This window comes from Notolepis coatsorum (genome assembly GCF_963971535.1).
Source record: "Notolepis coatsorum genome assembly, chromosome: 19".
Classification (NCBI taxonomy): domain Eukaryota; kingdom Metazoa; phylum Chordata; class Actinopteri; order Aulopiformes; family Paralepididae; genus Notolepis; species Notolepis coatsorum.
In genome coordinates, this window is record NC_140183.1 from 21,974,763 (window position 1) to 22,000,118 (window position 25,356).

Consider the following 25,356-nt stretch of genomic DNA (forward strand, 5'->3'; position numbering starts at 1 on the left):
ATTCGGGAAGGTCTAACATTGCTCTGGTAAGTGTAGTGAAGAAACTAACTTCGTATAAATTTGGGGCGTATACCGCTACCAATGCTATTTTTCTGTTCTTATGTAAAATCTTAGCTATAGTTATCCGACCATCTGCATCAGACCATACTCCCTTCAATTCAATATTCAACTTCCGTCTAACGACTATGGCTACTCCCCGAGTTCTCGTTCCAAAGGAAGAGTGACTGATGTTATGATATGTGTTGTCCGCTAACATATCTATGTCTTTCTCTAAAATGTGCGTTTCGCTTAGCAGAGCTATGTCCACCTGTTATTTTTTCATCAGTGTGAGCACGCTTTTTCGTTTGTGTTGTTTATTTATTCCACCAGTGTTCCATATCATTATGTTCAAACTAGCCATAATCTATACATGTTGTTGTATGGTTGTTGGTAATGCAATATTTTTTTTGACGCTTCTATTGAGGCTAATGTGGGCAGGTCTCTAAATGGCTGGAATATGGAGGAGGTGAACGGAGGGGGGAGGGGGTGAAGTACATAAAACAAAATAACCCTGCCGTCTTGTACAGACGGGTTACACATAAAACACATACGGCCCATCCCTAATGGATGGGCTAAAATGATTAACATCGTTCCAGTGAAGCTGAGAGGAGTCCCGCCGCGGGGGAGTAAAAGGCCAATCTATCGAGTGATAAAATCGGCCCCTCTCCGCACACCCCCCCCATCCCCACACCGCCGTATCAATTGGTAGTAAATAGTTACAAAACCCAACAGTACTGGAGCTTCACTCCTTGTCTGTAGGTGTAATTTCAATCAGATATTTAAAGATAATATAGGCTACTCGCATCCGATAATTTGACAAAAATAGTATGACCATTTTCTTCTGTTTAATCCCCCCCACCTATTACTACCATTATTTTTGTCCACATATTGTGGCCCTTATGGATTTAAAGGAAAAATTGCAATCAGGAGAAAAATAATAATAATAATAATAATAATAATAATAATAATAAACTATGGGAATGAATCATATTTTTTTGTGTATATATTCAAATTGGAGTTACATTGGTCTGTTTGTTTGTCTGAATTGCATGAATACGGTGTAATAAATAATAATAATAATAATAATAATAATAATAATAATAATAATAATAATAATAATAATAATAATAATAATAATAATAATAATAATAATAATAATAATAATAATAATAAAAAAAAAAAAAAATAATAATAATAATAATAATAATAATAATTATAATAATAATAATAATAATAACAATAATAATAATAATAATAATAATAATAATAATAATAATAATAATAATAATAATAATAATAATAAGACAAAGATAGTTGTACCACTGATCTATAATCATGATTTTGAATCCATTGTTTGATATCTGAAGGAGTTAAGAGTATTTAAACCATAAATCACGTGACTAAAGCATATCCTAAAACTGTATAGCCCATATCAGATAAAGTGATACAAATTAAATTAAAAGAAAAGAAAAAAAAAAAAAAGAAGAAATGTGGGGAGAGCCCGGGAGATTACGGTGACTATAAAAAAAATATCATCCTAACCATGAACTACTGTAGCACTCCATAGGTTATAGATATGCTTGCCATAGTTTTATCCGGACTACTCCATTCCAACTCATTGTGGGGGTTGGGGGGAGCCCCAATATTTGTGTCTGAAATCAAAGCTGGACATTTCAATCATAAAAACTAGTCTTTTAATACATAATAATTAATAACCTATACCAGTATAATGTGAAGTGAGCCAGTAAAAAAAAATGGGGAGAAAAAAAAAAAAAAAAAAAACAAGCAACAAAACGAGAGAGAGAGAGAGAGAGAGAGAGAGAGAGAGAGAGAGAGAGAGAGAGAGAGAGAGAGAGAGAGAGAGAGAGAGAGAGAGAGAGAGAGAGAGAGAGAGAGAGAGAGATCTCAGTCCGTTCTGCATGAGCGCATTCCATCAGTCCGATATGTGTTGGGTGGGCAGTACCTTTAATCCCCTTCTTTCAGAAAGTCTTCCGCTTCTTGTGGGGTCTTGAAAGAGTGGTCCTCGCCGTTGTGTGTAATGGTTAGTCTCGAAGGGAAGCGCATTTTAAATCGTATCCCTTTTTTGATGAGCTGATCACACACGGTGTTGTATTTACGTCTTTCCATCCTGGTCTGATAGGAGATGTCTGGTCTGATCAGAAGTTTATTGCCCTCGTAGTTCAGTACGCCTTTCGCCCGTGCTGCTGTCATAATTCGTTGTGCATCTCGCATGGTTTGAAATTTTATGACCACAGGTCTGGTTTTATCAGGCTGGATGTTTCCTGCAGCCCTGCGACACCTGTCAATCTTCACACTGCCTTTTTCTGTATCGATATTAAGCAGAGTTGGAAGCCAGGTCTCGAAGAATTTAACAGGTTGTGTGCCCTCTGTCCCCTCTTTCAAACCCATAATACAAACGCTTTCACGTCGGCTTTGATTGTCGGCATCTTCCGCCCGCTGTTGCAAAGTCGTCACTGTTTTTTCCAGCTTTCTCAGTCTGTTTTCTATTGTTGATGAGTTGTCCTCGGCCGCTGAGATGCGGGATTCCGCCTCTGTAATGCGTTTGGTATTGTCTGACAGTCGGCTATGAAAGCCCTCCAGTGTTGCAGTCAGGGCAGTAAGCTTTAGGTCCATCAGGGCACTTAACTTTTCAGTCACATCGCGAACCACACGGGCAGCGATGTTTTCCCATTTACTTTCCTCGTCGCAGCCACCCGCAGCGCCAGGTTCAAGTTCAACGTCGGCGTCGTCCTGTTTGTTTGTCGCTGAGCGAGTTTCAATTGTGGCGCATCCTTGTCCTTTCTTCTTCTTTTCCTCGTTGGTTGACATTATTAGGGTTACTTCAACTCTACCATGGATTAAAACTTTGTTGACTATAAGTAGTGTTTAAACTAACATTTTCTCGGTGGGGTTTGGGGAGAACAGCAGAAGCGTCTCTCTCACACTGACGTCATCACCGGAAGATACCATAATTATTGTAAATCTCCATAAAATTAGAATAGTACATAACATCAACCAAGAATTTGTTCATCCATAAGTAATTTGATGCTTTTTCTATGTGGAATAAGTTATATTATGAATTCACTAGTTATAGTTATAAAAATTTCATTCTGTATGATTACATGTGGGAAACACAATTTCACAGATTTGTAGATTAAAGGATAATTTTGGTATTTTTAAACCTGGACCGTATGTTTGCGTTGTGTGGGGTACTGGGGTCTCAATGAATAACAGAGACAACATGTTTTGTAATTGGTCCAGTATTGTTTTTTTTTTTATCCACTTTTTCTCCTCCAGTTTTTTCTGTGTTTGTCTCCCATCCCAATTTAGTCATTATGCCAATTCCCCCCTCCCCTTCCTGGTCATTGCTCGCATGTGCCCCACACTGGTCGGTCTAGGGAGCCCTGAAGTCTATCAGATGCTTCCTCCGAGACATAGGAGACAGCCAGCAGCATCTTTTCACCTGCCAGCGCGGACTCTCCTTGGTGAGGTGTAATGTGTGGGAGGTCACACTACCCTCACCATCTCCCTCCCTCGCTGTGCAGGCGCCCTGACCGACCTGTAGGAGTCGCCTTTTACAACGACCAGAATACCACCCCACCGGCTTCCCTCCCGCTGACTCTGCCAATTGAGCCAGTATGACGGCCGGCCAAGCCGGAGGCAACGCTGACAGACGGATTCGATACCAGTGTCTCTCGCGTTGGTGACGAGCGCTTAGAAATCACAATGTAATCATAATGAAATCACAATGTAATCATAATGAAATCACAATGTAATCACATGGGGCAAACATGCATTTCAAAGTACATCTCCCTCAATACTGGTTTAAAAATACAAAAGTTATCCTTTAAATCAACAAAGTCCTGTGACTATTATTTGACTCGGAGCACTTAACTAATAGTCAATTAATGAGAGGTTGTTGATACCATAGCTAATAGTGAATTCATGAGAAGTTGTTGATACTATAGCTAATAGTGAATTCATGAGAAGTTGTTAATACCATAGCTAATAGTGAATTCATAAGAAGTTGTTAATACCATAGCTAATAGTGGATTCATAAGAAGTTGTAACTTAATACCATAGCTAATAGTGAATTCATAAGAAGTTGTTAATACCATAGCTAATAGTGGATTCATAAGAAGTTGTAACTTAATACCATAGCTAATAGTGAATTCATAAGAAGTTGTTTATACCATAGCTAATAGTGAATTCATAAGAGGTTGTTAATACCATAGCTAATAGTGAATTCATAAGAAGTTGTTAATACCATAGCTAATAGGGAATGCATGCGATAATGTGGAAATGTATGACTTAATGACATTTGAACTCTAACCTCCTGTATTTCAGCATTCAGGTCGGAAAAGCATTGCAGTTGTTGGCCAAGCTGCGACTCGTCATCATTTTCACCCAAAAAGTTGTTTATAAACCGAACCCTGAACTTAACCTCAGTGGAGGGGAGACCTCACATCGCACCCTAGTCTAAAATAAACATGATAATAATTGTTTTTGTGATCATTGATTTTCAAAGATATAGCATTTTTCTTTCACTTTGCAGCTTGGTCGATTAGCGATAACCGAAAAGCAGAGGTCTGATTCGGCGGTCATTCAAGAGGTACAGTATTTTTCTTCCCAGTTACCACTTCCCAAAAACGCAGCTTACAGTATATTGAATTATATTTCCTATAGGGCTCTGGGTATCAGCACTGATTACCAGATTTGATTTTGATTCACAAGGTCCTGATCTATTCAGTGAGGCTTGATGTTGCTGGTTTCAGAGAGCCAGCACCTGCCATTGTTGTCAAAAGGTGTCATTTGGCACTGAGGCTGGTCTACTGTGGTTCACCTGGTAGGGAAGATCCACCATACGAAGGTACGTCTCTAGTTTCAGGCAGAACGGTGAGAGGCTGGGGACACCATTCTTTGGCCTGGAGAACTGGTGGAGGATGATGGCATCTTTAGAGTCCAACTCCTGCTCCTTCCTGAGAGAGAGAGAGAGAGAGAGAGAGAGAGAGAGAGAGAGAGAGAGAGAGAGAGAGAGAGAGAGAGAGAGAGAGAGAGAGAGAGAGAGGAGAGAGAGAGAGAGAGGGTAGAGGGAGGAAGGGAGAGAGAGACAGAGATGGAGAGAGAGACAGAGAGGGAGGGAGAGGGAGAGAGGGAGAGATGGGGGGGAGGGAGAGAGGGGAAGAGGAGAGAGAGACAGATAGAGGGAGAGAGAGACAGAGAGAGGGAGGGAGAGAGAAAGGGAGACAGAGAGAGGTAGGGAGAGAAATAGAGAGGGATAGAGGGAGTGAGAGAGAGAAAGAGAATGAGAGAGGGGGGGGGGGGTGGAGAGGGAGTAAGATAGGGGGAGGCCGGGGGAGAGAGAGGGAGGCAAATAAAGGGAGGGCGAGAGAAGGTGGTGAGGGAGAGAGAGGGAGAGGAGAGAGAGAGAGTAAAGTAAAGCAGGGTGCTGGGATCAATAACAGCTGCCATGCCTGCTTCTATTGGTGGAGAGCTGCATGGCTTGCTGCTCAGTCAGAACTCTCTCTGGGGGGGTCAGGTCTCACCTGCTCTCCCTATTATAGTAATACACCTCCCTCTCTTAGAGACCAATACACCCCCAACTACACCACACACACTTTTTGTCCTCACAACTCAGGAGGCGTCAAGGCTGTAATTGACACACAATTATTCTGAACTCTTTTTCATAGAGAGCAATATTATACAACCCCTGGTTACACCATCCTCTCTCTCTCTCTCTCTCTCTCTCTCTCTCTCTCTCTCTCTCTCTCTCTCTCTCTCTCTCTCTCTCTCACGCACGCACGCTTTTCTTATAACACAAAAAATACAAGGGAGGCATTGCCATTATGCTACATGTGTGTGTGTGTCTTCATGTGTGCCCCCTCTCTGGTCATAACCATGATAATTGGCTTCTTCATCTGACTTGACTGAGACAGTTAACAGTAAGCCAAGGACATGCACTATTGAGCCCAACCCGCCCCCACAAATCAATCAAAGATCAGCAGCACAAATTGAGGTCAGAATTATAGTGTAGTAGGGACCAAGGTAGGGTCTAACAAGATGCCAACTGAGGGACACTAGCTGGGGACATTAGCTGGGGACACTAGCTGAGGACACTAGCTGGGGACATTAGCTGGGGACACTAGTGGGGACATTAGCTGGGGACACTAGCTGGGGACACTAGCTGAGGACACTAGCTGGGGACATTAGCTGAGACACTAGTTGGGGACATTAGCTGAGGACATTAGCTGGGGGACACTAGCTGAGGACACTAGCTGGGGACATTAGCTGGGGACACTAGTTGGGGACATTAGCTGAGGACATTAGCTGGGGACACTAGCTGAGGACACTAGCTGGGGACATTAGCTGGGGACACTAGCTGAGGACACTAGCTGGGGACATTAGCTGGGGACACTAGCTGAGGACACTAGCTGAGGACACTAGTTGGGGACATTAGCTGAGGACATTAGCTGGGGACACTAGCTGAGGACACTAGCTGGGGACATTAGCTGGGGACACTAGCTGAGGACACTAGCTGAGGACACTAGCTGAGGACACTAGCTGGGGACATTAGCTGGGGACACTAGCTGAGGACACTAGCTGGGGACATTAGCTGGGGACACTAGTTGGGGACATTAGCTGAGGACATTAGCTGGGGACACTAGCTGAGGACACTAGCTGGGGACATTAGCTGGGGACACTAGCTGAGGACACTAGCTGGGGACATTAGCTGGGGACACTAGCTGAGGACACTAGCTGAGGACACTAGCTGGGGACATTAGCTGGGGACACTAGTTGGGGACATTAGCTGGGGACATTAGCTGGGGACACTAGCTGAGGACACTAGCTGGGGGACACTAGCTGAGGACACTAGTTGGGGACATTAGCTGGGGACACTAGTTGGGGACATTAGCTGAGGACACTAGCTGGGGACACTAGCTGAGGACACTAGCTGGGGACATTAGCTGGGGACACTAGCTGGGGACACTAGCTGAGGACACTAGCTGGGGACACTATCTGAGGACACTAGCTAGGGACACTAGCTGGGGACATTAGCTGGGGACACTAGCTGGGGACACTAGCTGAGGACACTAGCTGGGGACACTAGCTGAGGACACTAGCTGGGGACATTAGCTGAGGACACTAGCTGAGGAACACTATCTGGGGACACTATCTGAGGACACTAGCTGAGGACACTAGCTGAGGACACTATCTGAGGACACTAGCTGAGGACACTAGCTGAGGACACTATCTGGGGACACTATCTGAGGACACTAGCTGGGGACACTATCTGAGGACACTATCTGAGGACACTAGCTGGGGACACTATCTGGGGACACTATCTGAGGACACTAGCTGGGGACACTAGCTAAGGACACTAGCTGAGGACACTAGCTGAGGACACTATCTGGGGACACTATCTGAGGACACTATCTGAGGACACTATCTGAGGACACTATCTGAGGACACTAGCTGGGGACACTATCTGGGGACACTATCTGAGGAAACTATCTGGGGACACTATCTGAGGACACTAGCTGAGGACACTAGCTGGGGACACTATCTGAGGACACTAGCTGAGGACACTAGCTGAGGACACTATCTGAGGACACTAGCTGAGGACACTAGCTGAGGACACTAGCTGGGGACATTAGCTGAGGACACTAGCTGAGGACACTATCTGGGGACACTATCTGAGGACACTATCTGAGAACACTAGCTGGGGACACTATCTGAGGACACTATCTGAGGACACTAGCTGGGGACACTATCTGGGGACACTATCTGGGGACACTATCTGAGGACACTATCTGAGGACACTAGCTGGGGACACTATCTGGGGACACTATCTGGGGACACTATCTGAGGACACTATCTGAGAACACTAGCTGGGGACACTATCTGAGGACACTATCTGAGGACACAGCTGGGGACACTATCTGGGGACACTAGCTGAGGACACTATCTGGCACTAGCTGAGGACACTATCTGAGGACACTATCTGGGGACACTATCTGAGGACACTAGCTGAGGACACTAGCTGAGGACACTATCTGAGGACACTAGCTGAGGACACTAGCTGAGGACACTAGCTGAGGACACTAGCTGGGGACACTAGCTGAGGACACTAGCTGAGGACACTAGCTGAGGACACTATCTGAGGACACTATCTGAGGACACTAGCTGGGGACACTAGCTGAGGACACTAGCTGAGGACACTAGTTGAGGACACTAGCTGAGGACACTATCTGAGGACACTAGCTGGGGACACTAGCTGAGGACACTAGGACACTAGCTGGGGACACTAGCTGAGGACACTAGCTGAGGACACTATCTGAGGACACTATCTGAGGACACTAGCTGAGGACACTATCTGAGGACATTAGCTGAGGACACTAGCTGGGGACACTAGTTGGGGACACTATCTGAGGACACTAGCTGAGGACACTATCTTGAGGACATTAGCTGAGGACACTAGCTGGGACACTATCTGAGGACACTAGCTGGGGACACTATCTGAGGACACTAGCTGGGGACACTATCTGAGGACACTATCTGGGGACACTATCTGAGGACACTAGTTGGGACACTAGCTGAGGACACTAGCTGGGACACTATCTGAGGACACTATCTGGGGACACTATCTGAGGACACTAGTTGGGGACACTAGCTGAGGACACTAGCTGGGGACACTATCTGAGACACTAGCTGGGACACTATCTGAGGACACTAGCTGGGGACACTATCTGAGGACACTATCTGAGGACACTAGCTGAGGACACTAGCTGAGGACACTAGCTGGGGACACTATCTGAGGACACTATCTGGGGACACTATCTGAGGACACTAGTTGGGGACACTAGCTGAGGACACTAGCTGGGGACACTATCTGAGGACACTAGCTGGGGACACTATCTGAGGACACTAGCTGAGGACACTAGCTGAGGACACTAGCTGAGGACACTAGCTGAGGACACTAGCTGAGGACACTATCTGAGGACACTAGCTGAGGACACTAGCTGAGGACACTAGCTGAGGACACTATCTGAGGACACTAGCTGGGGACACTATCTGAGGACACTATCTGGGGACACTAGCTGGGGACACTATCTGAGGACACTAGCTGAGGACACTAGCTGAGGACACTAGCTGAGGACACTATCTGAGGACACTAGCTGAGGACACTATCTGAGGACACTAGCTGGGGACACTAGCTGGGGACACTAGCTGAGGACACTAGCTGAGGACACTAGCTGGGGACACTAGCTGAGGACACTAGCTGAGGACACTAACAAGGTCTACTCAGACTACACAATATTATAACAAGCCTTCTCAGTCTATTGGAGGTTGGTGTGAGCGGTAGCGGAGGGTAGTATCTCTGAGGGACAAAAGCACCCTCCTCTTTTCAACTTAACATTTCAGTTTACTCTACGTCTTATCTAAGATAACTGAAACATAATGTATTCCATATACGACTGGCCAAGACCTCACTCTACGTCTTACTAAGATAACTGAAACATAATGTATTCCACATACGACTGGCCAAGACCTCACTCTACGTCTTACTAAGATAACTGAAACATAATGTATTCCATATTCGACTGGCCAAGCGGGTCGCCCTCACAAAGTTAGTTAGAAGCCACTCAGCCCTTCCAGTGAAGATTAAATAAAATCGAATGAAGTGAGAAATCTATCTATGCAAAGGAAGTGTTGAGGCAAACCGCTTATTATTTGTACCCCTCTCCATCTACCCTGGGGTTGCTGTTCTCTGTGCTCTAGTGCTGAGGTCTTGTAAGTTGCTGTCCATGGCAAGGTGGTGCTGAAATTACCATGAGGGTGTGTTAAGAGCTCTCTGATACTAGAAGCACCCAGCTAAGAGATATAGGCTTACAACATGGCTGCTGTACTAGATATTGAAAATGTAAACATGCACAGTGGTAACAGGTGTTGGCAGGCTGCGGATGTCGGCTGTATAGCCACGTGATTCAGCAAATGTTTCACGAAGTGCAAGGTATACTGATGATCACACACGGAGCAGAGCATGAATTAGCAGGCCTTGTGTTACTGGATCTGTACTGGCCCGACCCAATAATCCTGGCTGCGAGGGACACAGGAGCACCATTCATCACATGAACAATAGGCGGCCTGGACTAATCTTCCATTGCAAAGATTAAATGGATTTAAATCCCAGATTCATCCGCTTTCACTAAAGGATAGATGGAAACGTAGGCGTGTTTTGTTTGTGTTTCTTACACGCAAACAAAGCAAGGTATAGCAGCTGCTGTTCTCACACAGCAACAGAGTTCAGTAAAGGTCGATCTGACACCGCGGCTCCGAGAGAGAGCTTGTTATTTACGCACCAGCGGGCCCAGCCGCCAGTGGAGACCAGCACGCAACCTAGCTGGCACACCAGCGGTTTTTTTTCACCGCCAATAGTCTAGTGCCCTTCTTGGAGGAAAATATGACAAGAGGCCTAATCAACAACCAGCAAAAAATATACCGAGAAATTGAATGTCAATGTGGATGCATTTTGTTAGAAATACATTCTGCCCTGCACAGTGACACACATTAATCAAAGTAAATACTGGTCTGATGTCAGTTAAAAACGGGTAAAACCATATAATTTGGGTAGAATAATATACATATTTAGGTTGATGGTGGTGGCGAATACATAGACAGTTAATAATCCATAGTTAATAATATCTAGTTTACCTGATGGCGAGCAGCTCGTGCAGTAGGTAGGCAGCAGCGGCCAGCAGAGCCCCCCCGGTGATGTAGAGAGTCTTCTTCCACCAGGAGTCCGAGCCCAGCCCCGACATGATCCCGCCGTAGTCCTGCAGAGGGATCGCGATGATGTAGCCATACAACGACTGGTGCTCCTCCACCGAAACGCACAGCCCGAGGGGCAGGCTGTGATTCCGCCCGAGTTCCACCACGCACGGCCGGGAGGAGGCGAAGCCAGTGCTCCAGTACATTATCTCTCTCTCTCTCTCTCTCTCTCTCTCTCTCTCTCTCTCTCTCTCTCTCTCTCTCTCTCTCTCTCTCTCTCTCTCTCTCTCTCTCTCTCTCTCTCTCTCTCTCTCTCTCTCTCTCTCTCTCTCTCTCTCTCTCTCTCTCTCTCTCTCTCTCTCTCTCTCTCTCTCTCTCTCTCTCTCTCTCTCTCCTCTCTCTCTCTCTCTCTCTCTCTCTCTCTCTCTCTCTCTCTCTCTCTCACGCTCTCTCTCTCTCGCTCTCTCTCTCTCTCTCACACACACACACACACACACTCAACGCCCTCCTATGTCCTCCCTCCTGCGGTCTTCATCATCGACATGCCCCGGTAAATGTTCTACGGCATGGCGACGTTCTGTTTATCTGCCAGACCGAGGGGGTTGGAAGCATCTTCAGCCCAGATGGTGCATCATAGTTCGGGATCCTTCGTCAGCAGGCTGCTCGGCCCTTTGTCTGTTCCAATAGAAACGAGTGATGTCCCCCCGCCCATACCGGTGAGGAGACACCCTTTATAACCCAGTGAAAACAACGAAGAGTGGATTCATGCAAAACACATGTCACACCAAGCAAGGCTACGTTCACACTGCAAGCGCCAAATTTTCATTCATTGCTTATTACATCAGATTTTTCGGTTTGGCTGTTCACATTGTTTGTTTGTTTGTTTTTAAAATGTGGCCAATATCATGTTTCCAGTGTGTCCCGCCCCTGAACTGACCTGCATGAGCAAATTAACAAGATGGAAGTATAAACATGGACACTGAAGTCACAGTTTATGTTTAATTTATAAATTGATGTGCACTGCATGTGAGAAAGTGGCTCAAGATGTAGAGCAGTCTTCTGGTAATCCGGAGTGTTGAAGTTAGAGGTTCTATGTAGGATTGTTAGTAACTGTCTAACTGTCTGCATATATTACTGTTTCCACTAGAGGGCGCTCTAGCGGAGCCACTCATTTCATGGCTCTTCTCCAGCTTCATGCATAATACAGAATGCCGTCTCTCGTCCCACATCCGGGTTACTCCCAGTACGGGTACCCGCATAGCTCAATACACTACAGATACCACCAGGTGGCGAGTTTGATTGATTGATTGAATTGATTGAAAACTTTATTAACAAATTGCAGCATGGGTACAATACAGTACAGCTCAATACACACAATTGTTAAGGGGATGCAGACCAGAGAAATACTTTTGTCTTGTTTACACCAGGGTCCCCCATTTACAATTCATCAGGACATATGACATACATGACTGCGTAGCACAGCGGAACAACAACACCATCATCAAATTGGCTGATGACACAGTAGTGGTGCACCTGATCTCTGCCAACGACGAAAGGGCCTACCTGGAAGAGGTAGAGAACATGTCACAGTGGTGTCAGGAGAACTGCCTCTCCCTGAACGTCAGCAAAACAAAAGAGATGATTGTGGACTTCAGGAGGTCGGGGGTCAAGGACTACAGCCCCCTCAGCATCGACGGGGCACCGGTTGAGAGAGTGAACAGTTTCAAGTACCTCGGAGCCCACATATCCGAGGACTTGACATGGACCACACACATTGACAGTGTTGTGAAGAAGGCACGACAACGCCTCTACTTCCTCAGGCGCCTAAGGAAGTTCCAAGTCAGTCAGAAGATCCTTAGGAACTTCTACTCATGTACAATAGAGAGCATCCTGACCGGCAACATCACCTCCTGGTTTGGGAATAGCACTGCACAAGACCGTAGCAGACTACAAAGAGTGACACGTTCAGCCGAACGCACAATTGGAGGGGGGCTTCCCACCCTCCAGAACATTTACAACAAGCGGTGCAAGGGGAAGGCTAAGAGAATTATTAAGGACTCGAGCCACCCGAACAACTGCCTCTTTGAACTACTGCGGTCAGGCAAGCGATACCGGAGTCTTAAGGCGAGCACAGAAAGACTCAGAAGAAGCTTCTATCCCCAGGCCATCAGGCTGCTAAACGAACAATAATCACTATGCAACAACCATCAAATGCACACAGCACACACACCCACACGCACACACTCACTCAAACAAACAACACACTGCAGCACCCACTCTCCACACTTTAGATCACACAAACACACTTACACTTTATATTTATTGATAAAGGATTTGCACTACAACTCGTACACCTACTGTGAATTGTACCTAAATTGCACCTCGTCCCATTTCTCCATTTCTGCCTTGCACTATATAGTATTGTATATTAGTACACTGCACAGTATTGTATATTGTATGGTAACTACGTCTATTCTGCATCGAACATTGTACATATGTCTAAACTGAACACTGTGACCTCATTTTTTTTACTTCTAATTTTACTATGTTATTTTATTTCATACTTATCTTGTCTTGCACAGTCTCTGGAGCGCAACAGTAAGAAGCATTTTGTATAAAAGTATTCTGTACTTCTGTATGACAACTATTAAAGAAACTTGAACTTGAAACTTGAAACATACAGATAGACAGTACCTACTGCTACATCTATACATTTATGACATACCAGATTTGCAAATACAGTACTGTTTGTGATACAAAAATAGTCCAGAAAAGGGAGTATATACATTTGACGTGAAAACTGTACATTGGAGGAGGTTGGGTAGGAGGGGTTGGGGGGGGGGGGGGGGGAACACTGTACAACTGTACAAGCAAAACTGTACATTGGGATATTGACAACCATACTAGGTAATTTACTGAACATTGGGGGGGGGGGGGCACTGTACAAACAAGCAAAACTGTACATTGAAATATTGACAGAACCATACTAGGTAATTTACTGTACATTGGAGGGGGTTGGGTTAGGACATTTGCAGGGGCCAGTTTCGAATTGCAGTCTCCCGTAGGTGTTCTTTGAGAGTGGTTTTGAGAGTGGGTAGTGATTCACATTCCTTTACAGTTTTAGGTAGGGCGTTCCACATTGATGTGGCATAATTGCGAAACGTACTTAGTCCCTTGTTTGAGCCGAATCTGGGTTTAACATGATTTGTGGAGCTCCCTCTGGTGTTGTGATCGTGGTATTCACTGACCTTTGGGAAGTATTTTGACATGTACATGGGTACCTTGGTCGTGTAGTGTATCTTGTAGACCAGGCCCATTGCAAGTTGCTGTACTCTGTCGTCTACTCTAAGCCATCCTAGGTTGTCAAAGTGGGCAGGGGTGAGGTGGGTTCTAGGAGTAAGGTCAAGCAGTAGTCTGACCAGTTTGTTTTGAGATGTTTGTAATTTAGTTTTTAGCGCCTTTGAGGTGCTTTGGTACCATGAGGTGCAAGCATAGTCGTAGTACCCTTGAATGAGTGCTCCTGCCAGAGTCTTCAGGGTATTCTTGTTTACCAGAGAGGAGATCCGGTACAAGAATCGAGTTTGTTGGTTGACTTTTTTTATTACATTGGATGCCATTTTGTCACAGGAAAGATTAGCCTCTAGGATGGAACCCAGGTAGGTAATTTCATCTTTCCTTGTGACAATATTGTCACCCACTGTAACTGAGAAGCCGTCGGTCTTGCTGAGTTTGTTATTTGAACCGAAGAGAATGGACTCTGTTTTGCCCATGTGTAATGATAGTTTGTTATCAGCGAGCCATATGCAGATTTTGCCTAGTTCCGAGCTGAGGGTTTTTTCAACCTGTAACTTGTTCTTGTCAGAGACCAGCAGGGCTGAGTCGTCCGCAAACAGGAACAAGTTGCAGTCACAAGTTGACGACATGTCATTTGCATAAATTAGGAACAGTAGCGGTCCTAGTATGCTTCCTTGTGGAACACCACAGCTCACTGTGAGGGGGGGGGATAGGGTACCGTTTACCTCCACCATCTGTTCCCTCCCCTCAAGGTAGGATTGCATCCAGCTCACTGATAGACTATCAAAACCAATTGCTTTTAGCTTGTCAATCAGAATGGCATGATTGACAGTGTCGAAGGCCTTTTGTAGGTCCAGCATGACCATGCCGCAGTATTTGCCCGCTTCCACCACTTGTTTGATGTGGTCGTTCAAATAGAGAAGGCATTTGTCAGTGGAGTGGGATGTTCTGAAGCCAGATTGGAATTCGTAGATTAGATTTTTTTCCGCTAGGTACTTTTCGACCTGTTCGTAGACTATTTTTTCCATGACTTTCGAGATGGAGGTAAGAATAGAAACAGGGCGGTAGTTGCCTGGGTCTAATTTGCTGCCCTTTTTGTGCAGAGGGGTCACCCTCTCAATTTTGAAGTCCTTGGAGACGTGTCCCTGTTTTATGGAGAGGTTTATTATGTGTGTGATGACTGGGGTGATGGCGGCTGCTGAGTCTCTGAGGAATTTGGAGGGGATGTTGTCATGGCCAGTGGCCTTGTTAGGTTGGAGGGCGCTTAGTTTTTTGAGTACCTCATCTGTTGTTACCATTTCCAGCTTGAAGTCGTCCTTGCGGACCCCTAGGTTTTTGTAGTAAGCTACTATGTGTTCTACCCCATAATGCCCTGAGTGGGAGGGTAGTTTGTTTACCAGTGTTGTGGCTATGTTTGTGAAGAAAATGTTTAAGTAATTGGCTACATCCAGCTTGTCTGTGATGAGCGTGATGTCCGTTTTTATGTTTATGTTTGAGAATCTGGTTTTAAGTGTTTTACTGCAGCCTAGTTGATTATTGAGTATAAATAGAGATGTCTCCTCCCCCTCTACCTTTCTCCCCCACCTACCTCTTACGGAGAGGAGGACTCATGTGCTGCTGCTCATACCATGTGAATGAATAAACCATTCCTGGCAGACATAGCCCCTTATAATAATAATCTTCATTTATATAGCACCTTTCAGCTCAAAGTGCTTAACAGAGATACGTCTTCTTTAAACAAGTCAAGATTTTTTTTTTAAATAAAAATACATAGTAACACAGTAAGTCAAGAAAAAACAAGAATACCATAAGCTCAAAATAAATGCATGCATGCAACACTCCCAGACGTACCCCGCGCGAAGGTAAGGAAAAACTCACTAAAACCTAACAATAGGAAAAAAATGCTCCACAGGCAGTGTGGAGGAGAGAAACCTTAGAAGGGCCAATTCAAGGGGGGATCTCCCTTCTTAGATGTCGGTGATATTAGTGTTGCATGTTGCATTAAAAAGAGGCGAACAGCTGGTAAGCACGTTATGGTAACGTAAGATGTTTGAGGTCCGACAACGGAACCGAATTCACAAACAGAGTTCCAGTCACTGTTGAGGAGGAACAAGATAAGACACGAGACGTCATGTCCATATTCCCCACACCAGAATGGAGTGGCAGAGAGGGAATGGTGCACTCTTTTCGAAATGGCTAGGTGTAAGCTAGTAGGCAGTAACTTACCTAAGAGTCTATGACACTATGCGGTGCAAGAAACCGCTTACACCAGAAACAGGTGCTTTAATAAGCACACGGGCACCACCCCGTATACAGCACTGACAGGAAAGAAGTGTGTTATGCGTACCTGCCGGACAGAGGAAAGCTCGAGTCCAGATGTGAAAAAGGACTTTTTGTAGGGCACGACAAGGGAAGCCCTGCTTTCCTGATTTATTATCCCGGTAAAGGGGGAGTGCAGAAACACAGGGTAGTCAAGTATGTCACAAAGACAACATGTGAGAGCGAGACACAGACAGAAGAGCCAGAGCTGGACTCCAGAGTAAGGTGTGTAGAAACAGAGACACATCAGCCCAGTGTACTTAGCACGGTCGTGCAGGTGACGTCAAGTGCCCCAAGCAGTGGGAGGTATCCCTCAAGGGAACACAACCCCCAAAGTACCTGACAGACTATGCCCAGAGAGGAAGTGACGAGGAGGACAGTACACTTACCACCATTGATTACTGCTACAGGGTAGTCAGTGGGGTACCCCAGACCTTTATAGTGTCCCCTGAATCAAGTAAATGGGAGAGAGCAATGGATGAGGAGATGAGGTCCCTAGAGGACAACCACACCTTTACTCTAACCAAGTTACCAGAGGGCAGACAGACAGTGAGAGGGAAATGGGTGTACTCAATCAAGGAGGGTATTGAAGGCCACGACAAGTACAAAGCGAGGTTTGTAGCTAAAGGTTACAGTCAGAGGGAGGGGATAGACTACGGTGAAACATTCTCCCCAACAGCCAATCTGACCAGTATAAGGGTAGTGATGCAGAGAGCAGCTGAGGACAATTTGATTTTACATCAGATGGATGTGAAGACAGCCTATCTGCACGCACCCATAGATAGGGAGATATATATGGAACAACCTGAAGGTTACGAAAAGAAAGGAGAGAAGCTAGTGTGTAAGCTGGAAAAATCCATTTACGGCCTGAAACAGTCTGGGCGAAATTGGAACGAGATGCTTCATACATGTCTTATCGAAGATCACTTCCTACAGAACCCAGTAGACCCCTGTGTTTACTCGAGGGAGTCAAAAGAGTCAGGAAAGGTGATCATCGTCATTTGGGTGGATGATTTGATCATCGCAGCAGACAACACTAGAAGCCTAGCACAGGTGAAAGGAATGCTCTCCACCATATTCAAAATGAAAGACCTTGGAAGGTTAAAGCATTTTCTAGGCATGGACTTTGAACAGTCTGCCAATTGTGTAAAAATATCCCAGAAGAGATATGTGGAAAATATCCTGAAACATTTTGACATGCAAGAATGTAGATCAAGGGAAACACCATGTGATCAAAAACATCAGTAGGATGCCCAGAAACTGACAGATGTAAAAATGTATAGAGAAGCTGTGGGTAGCCTCATTTATTTAACAACATGTACCCGCCCTGACCTATGTTTTGTAGTGATTAAACTGTCACAGCATTTCGCTGACCCCACAGAGGAGCATTGGATTACAGCAAAACATGTCTTTCGTTATCTCAAAGGTACAGCAGATAAACAGCTGTGTTTCAGAAAGAGCAGCGAGGGTTTAGGACTTAAAACCTACAGTGATGCAGACTGGGCAGCTGACACCACAGATAGAAGGAGTACCACAGGATATTGTGTGAGTTTAAACACAGACAGCTCACTGGTTTCGTGGAAAACAAAGAAGCAGCCCACAGTGGCACTATCAACTTGTGAAGCCGAATATATGGCTCTAGCTATGACCATACAGGAGTGTATTTATCTAGAACAACTGCTCGAAGGGATGGATACCTATGTATATAAGAAGACTGTTGTTTACGAGGACAACCAGGGAACCATTGCGATTGCTAGAAACCCTGTGTGCCGGCAGAGATGTAAACATGTCGATATAAAATATCATTTCATCAGATCTGTCATCAGAGAAGAAAGGATGACACTGATTTATTGTCCAACGGATGACATGGTAGCAGACGCTTCCAAATTGAAATTGAAGAGATTTGCAGAGGTCATGTTTGGTGTGTATATATTCTTTTTGATGTTTTTGGATTATATTATTTCCTTTGTAAAATGTTTTTCGGAGAAGTTATCCAGTATGCTAATACAACCTTAAGTGGGAGTGTTGAAGTTAGAGGTTCAATGTAGGATTGTTAGTAACTGTCTAACTGCATATATAACTGTTTCCACTAGAGGGCGCTCTAGGCAGAGCCACTCAAGATACCACCAGGTGGCGAGTATAAATAGAGATGTCTCCTCCCCCTCTACCTCTCTCCCCCACCTACCTCTCACGGAGAGGAGGACTCATGTGCTGCTGCTCATACCATGTGAATGAATAAACCATGCCGTTTAAAGGCTAAAGATAGAAACCATGCCTCTTGACCACATTATTGTCGCCCCATAGCCAGATTCTGTCAACACGGAGGTTCCCGGTTTGATTCCCGCTCCTCACGCGTAGTGTCTCGAAGTGTCCTTGAGCAAGACACTTAACCCCTAACTGCTCCCGATGAGCAGGTTGGCACCTTGCATGGTTGCCTCTGTCATCGGTGTGTGAATGTGTGAGTGAACAGGTAAAATGTGAGGAACAAATTGTAAAGCGCTTTGGATAAAAGCGCTATATAATTTACCATTTACACTGTTGTTGACTGTTCAGACTGAGGTCGTATTGCAAATGATCAAACCTACGGTAGGCTATCTGATATAGGACACATTATGCAAATCAGAATTGAAAATATCAGATTCCATGTGATTTGTGAAGGAAATCAGATCTGAGCCACATGAGCAAATAAATAATTTAGCAAAATATGCACAATTATAGATTGTCCTTGCAATGGGTAGCAAGAGGCAAATAATGACGTAAGAAATTCTAGCAATATATATATAATTCATAAAAAAAAATAAAAGATAGCATAGAATCATGACAAAATATATATTTTTGTGTGACAGCTGATTCGTTCAAGCCTATATGAGCCACCATTACATGCATAATTAATTAGGCCTGCCTGCTCAATGCACACATGCAGACAAATCAATATCGGCATCTAGGAATCAATAGAGGGATCATAATCACAGACTCACTCAGCAATGACTTCGTAAGAAAGGCATTCATCTTGACGTGCTGTCAACATGCTCTCTATTGTGATTGTTCTCACAGCACTGCATGCCATGCAGACACTTTGACTGACAAACAGAGCTTTTCGTATAAGGATTCAATAAGATCAGTGACGTCACCATCGGTACCTCGTTTGATGCCAGCCCGGTGCCGCCGCAAGCCTGCATCCGCATGTGTGCTCTCTCAAACCCAGTTGCATCATCAGTCAGGGAGCCACACAAGCTTGTATATGATGTAAAACACTTTAGTGTTTTAGAAGTTATTCTTTCAAAATTGAAAAGGCATTGTTGTTGTCAGACAATATGCCAACCTGAATGAGAGAATGTTCCATAACTTCCTGATGGCTGGTGTGCTAATTAAATTAAGCAATATTGGCAAGGATTCCTTGTATAGCTGACAGATTGTCAGAAAACCTGTCTTGCAGATACTACTCTACTAAACTCTAAATACGGCTTTCACCCATCTCTGGAATTCAGTATTTCTTCATAGAGTTCCCCTTTTGTACGTGTCATCCATTAAAACTCACTCTAATGTTAATTTAATTCTAAGATTTTATTCATCAGCCAGTTTAATACTTTGTGTAAGTAAGTACTATGTTATAACTTTGCAACTTGTACCCATTTAAGAACCGTATAGCACTGTAGTCAAACTCAAAAAGTCAGGGAATTGAACCCCCTGCACTGCCATCTTCTACCCATTGAACTAAAAAGGGAATGGAACCCCTAACCCTGGTATTTTTAGTGCCTTGCTCTACCGATTGAGCTATATTGTGAATGGAACCCCTAACCCTGGTATTGTTATTGCCTTACTCTACCGATTGAGCTACAATGTGCATGGAACCCCCAACCCTTGCTGTGTTAGTAAGCATGATCAGATTAATGGAATTATCAATTTGATATGCCTATAAAATGCCATATGGATAAAAAAAACACCAAGATAAGATAAGGTAAGGTAAGATAAGATAAGATACGATAAGATGAGATCGAATAAGATAAGATATTTAGCATTTCTAATAGAGTCCTTTTACTTTGACCAGAGTACTATTCTATCAAATGGGGTAAAGTTGGTTTGATATGGGATATTCACATATTCCATTTCTATCTTCAGAACCTCTGTCCCTTTGCCTGTGGGGAAGTCAACATCTTTATTTTCATACTCAACTATCAACAACCTTTTTTCATATGTAGTCACCTTTTTTAATTACTATTGAAATCCAATAGCGTTCAAATCAAATCAAACAAGTTAGAGTTCCAAAACTAATGCTGCTTTTAGTATAGATATCCTCATATATTACCACTGAAATTAAATAGCGTTACATTTAAATTACTATAGGGTGGGATCCACAAAGAATGATTGATTGAAAATTGTAATAACAGATTGCAGAATGGGTACAATACAGTACGGTTCAATACACACAATTGTTAAGGGGATGCAGACCAGAGAAAGACTTTCGTCTTGTTTACATCAGGGTTGTTGTCAACGGCCCACATGTGGGCCCTCTTGAGGACGATTTGCCCACCGGCACTTTGGCGCGGGTGTGCATATTTTTCTTATACAATGTATCTCGAATTAAAGCCCTATTTGTTGCCATTTCAGACGACAAAATTCTCGAGTTACATGCCGATATGTGAGGCGTGCGCCAAGTAGACGGCAGACTTAAAAAATAATTCAAATACCACTCCCGACTCTCAAGCCTCTACCTCCGTCAATCATTTGGCGATCTCGAAAATGATTGGACAGGGTTGTAACCAATGAGTAGGGCTTTCCATTGGTACCCCATGTGGGAATGAGCGAATCAGCGATCTAGGTGAAAAGTCATGAGCCAAAACAGGAAGATAATTCTCCGTCAAATGCATTGAAGTCTATGAGAAAATCGTTTTCGGAGCTCTCTCACTTTCTACCAAAACCGCTTCTAATCACTAATTTCTTTGGACAGGTACTACCAGGGCCGCCTAGGAGAAATGCGAGGCCCTGTGCGAGATTTAAACGCGAGGCCCCCCCCCCCCCCCCCCCAAAAAGGTTAAAAATAAATAAATAAATAAAAATCTTTTTTTTTTCATACAGTCAACATATTCTTAAATAATAGCGCTGCCCGAGGCTGGGCATGATACAGTCAACATATAGCAAGAGAGAGAGCGAGAGAGAGCTCCCGTTCTACAGTCAATATACAGTGTACAGAGAGAGAGAGAGCGAGAGAGAGAGAGAGAGAGAGAGAGAGAGAGAGAGAGAGAGAGAGAGAGAGAGAGAGAGAGAGACACATTGGAAAGAAATTGAAATGCTATTTGGCCCTAAACAGAGAGTACACAGTGGCAGAATACCTGAGCACTGTGACTGAAGATCCTTGACTAGGTACAGACTCAGCGAGCACAGCCTAGCCATCGAGAAAGGCCGCCATAGGCAGACTGTGTGTGTTAGAAAGAGAGAGAGAGAGAGAGAGAGAGCATGTGTGTTTGTCGTGTGTGTGTGTGTTAGAGAGAGAGCATATATGAGAGAGATAAGCAAAGATGAGCCCCTAAAGGATATTCAACTTTTAATGGAAGAACAAAACAGAAGGAAAAGATAACTTCACAAAGGCAACATGAATATACATAGATCCAAAAGGACAAAGATCAACACTTAAATCCAAAGAGAAGAGGGTCTATACCAGAGAAAACAAAGTAGCAAGGAGCCAATGGCCGACATCAGCTAAATAGGCTAGCCAGGTACTGACACCAGGCCACACACAGCTTTGGCCAACGGCCCAACGCTACCCAAGCTACACAAACGACCAAGACAATTCACACACAGCACATGTCGTATCTCCAAATGTTGTGAAGTAACATATGTTTTGCCTGGAAAAAAACATCGTTATTAACAAAACATTCGGGAGGGGAAGGAAGGAAGAGTGGGGTAATGTCATGACATCTTACCTGCACCAAGGAACGCAGGGCGAAAGGCCGCAACACAGGTCTCCACGTTGACGAAAGGCCTCTCGCTGGCGGGACAAAAAGAAGCTATGGCCGACGCCTTGTCATGGTGCAGGCCCGACTACATCTTCTGTCAAAGATGATGTCGTAGTCAGAGTGCCAGAACCCCCTGCTATTCTCACGGCTAATGTCAATGGTCGTAGCACAAGCTAACAGCTAACTCTAGGCTAACTGATAGCATCAAACTAACGTTCCCAGCCGAGCGCAGCCGGCAGCAAACGTCGTAGCTAAACAGCTAACTGGCTAACAGTTAGCTCAACCCGGCTATCGCTAACCATTAGCTAACGCAGAAGCAAGCTATGCGGCTACCAAAAAAATAAAAACTGTACAACGTGAGAAAAGCAATACAGGTGCTGACACCAGGCCACACACCGTTAGCTACTAGTACTACAACAGCTAGTCGGCCCGTTTGGCTCCAGAGAGAGAGAGAGAGAGAGAGATATCCATGGCGGGAATAGAATAGAGTGCATCAAAAACTCACCAAACGTCCAAGAGGATGGAGACAACCGCGTGGAGTTGACGAAGTTCATCTGCCGAACGACCATCCTCTTCATCTTGGCATAACAATGCTGCACGCGCTGTCTCTAGGTTAGCTAGCGCTAGTTAGCCTTTAGCTAAGCTAGCTACTAGCCGACATCATCATGGCTATATCCCGACTGAACCACACTTAATATTATAACGTAGCTAAAGCTAACTAGCTGTCCCTGTCTTTAGCCGGGATGGCTAGCCTGACTGAACTGTCTAACATGCAACAACTTTCATCTTCAGTCCATCTGCCGAACGATGTCCTCTTCATCTTGGCTGGCATAACCTCCAATGCTGCATGCGCGAAATAGTCAGACGCTAGTGATGGGTCGGTCATGAGCGACTCGTTCATAAGAGCCGATTCATTGCCGTGAGCGTGAGTCGAATTGCTCACGTCTGGCAATGAGTCGGTTCACGCCCCCCCCCCCCCCCCCGGCACGCACACAGACACACACAATGAACTCAACAGACGCTACCTTACCTGTAACCCCTCCCCTCATTGAAACCAATTCTGCTGCCTGCAGAGCCTCAGAGCCAGGAACGTGTCTAATGTGAAATATATAAGCATATAAGCAAAACTAGATTTTAGGTCTGTGATGAAAAAGGGCCTCGCGGGAAGGGGGGCCTCGGGAAAAAAAAAAAAAAAAGAAAAAAATAATAAATAAAAAATATTTTCTTTTTATTTTCTTTTATTTTTTTTTATTTTTTTTGTGCGGGGCCCCCCTTCCCGCGAGGCCCTGTGCGACCGCACTGCTCGCACACCCCCTGAGGCGGCCCTGGGTACTACACAAGACTTCAGGCTATGGACCCAGGGTGTTTTTTCAGCCATAAATCTTTTGCTAACTACTATACAGAAAAACGTGAGTAACAACTTTTTCTACAACTTAAGTTCAGACCTATGTTACTCTATTTCATTAGCACTAAAAGTGAACTTTATTAAGTATAAGTATAAAGTATAGTATTTTTGTTTGCAAAAAAAGTATGCAGTCCTCAAAAACGAAAACTAAAATGGCCACCTTTGGGAGCGATTGTTATTAACACATTGGACGCCAGACCCGAGATAAGTCGGGTTAACTCGCAGAACGTTGGGCGCCAAAGCCGAGAAAAGTCGGGTTTTCATTGTTATTTCTTTTATTCGATATTTCCATTCATAATCCATCGAGACAGCCTGATGTTATCATTGGGAATGGGTCTGAGATCGCAAACGTCCAATACCGCCGCCTAACGCCTTGCGTATTGCACATCCTTGGAAACCCTCTGGCTCAGCCTGTACGTCAATCTAAAAAGTCCGGTCCGGGTTTTCCATGTCGGACAAGAGTAACATTTATAACACATGGATTGAGGATCGAGCACCGCCGGTTCATGTTCTTTGGTGGATTATCTTGGCAACACGATCGACATCAATACTTGGAATGGCGATCAGATAATTGGAATATTCTTTTTGCAGTACATCCTAGTCAAGGTAAGTGCTATATGGTATCAATCTTGCGTTTATCCGAGCATGCCTTCGTTGTAATCCGAAAGCGAGGAATGGCACGGTTTCTAGTGACATGCACTAAACGCTGTTTAGCTGCGTTTCCTGGGATTACACAGAATTACTCTAAAACTATACTCATATTCACCACGGGAATGTATGGATGAAAAAATTATCTGTTTTTTGCATCTTGACCGGAAGAAACTCAATGACAATCGACTATATTATTAGATCCATACTTACTTACTTAGGCCTTTAAATTCCCAAAGGAACATAGGCCATCGACGAAGCTCCTCCATCCTCTTCGGTCTTGTGCCCTCCGCTCCAGATCTTGCCAGGACAGCCCTTCTTTCTTCATCTCTTGTTCTGTGGTTCTTCTCCAGGTGGTTTTCGGTCTGCCTCTCTTCCTCCTGCCCTGTGGGTTCCATGTCAGCGCCCGCTTTGTGATTGATTTCTTTTTTGTGTGTGACCTATCCACTTCCACTTTCTCCTCCGGATTTGAATTTCTATTGTGTCCTGTTTGGTGAGTTCCCACAGGTTGGCGTTAGAGATGGTGTTGGGCCAGTATATTCCCAGGAGGCGTCTGAGGCACCGGTTGGTGAAGGTCTGTAGCTTGTTGAGTATAGTGGTGGTGGTTTTCCAGGATTCTGAGCCATATAGTAGAGTGGTCTTTACGTTTGAGTTGAAGATCTGTAGCTTGGTCTTGAGTGACAGGTTTTTTGCCTTCCAGATAATGTTTAGCATGTTGAATGATGTCCTTGCCTTTCCAATCCTGGCTTGGACATCGTCTTCCGTACCCCCTTCCACAGAAATTATGGTTCCAAGGTAAGTGAAGCTGTTTACATCCTCTAATTGGTTTTGTTCCATGGTTATGGGTGTGTTGTTCTAGCTGTTGATACGCATTACTTTGGTTTTGGATGAGTTTATTTTGAGCCCGAGCAGAGAAGCAGTTTCTTC

At 44.6% G+C, this 25,356-nt stretch overlaps 1 protein-coding gene across 1 annotated transcript in view; it reads right to left on the reverse strand.

Annotated features, from left to right (window-relative positions):
• Positions 1 to 11,015, reverse strand: part of faxcb (failed axon connections homolog, metaxin like GST domain containing b) — a gene marked incomplete at both ends in the record, with an annotated part of 56,839 nt that extends 45,824 nt beyond the window's left edge. The window contains 2 exons of the mRNA XM_084335828.1: positions 4,883 to 5,018; positions 10,753 to 11,015. Coding sequence (XP_084191954.1) covers positions 4,883 to 5,018; positions 10,753 to 11,015 — 399 coding nt within the window. The remainder of the gene's footprint in view (positions 1 to 4,882; positions 5,019 to 10,752) is intronic.
• Between the last annotated feature and the right edge of the window lie 14,341 nt (positions 11,016 to 25,356).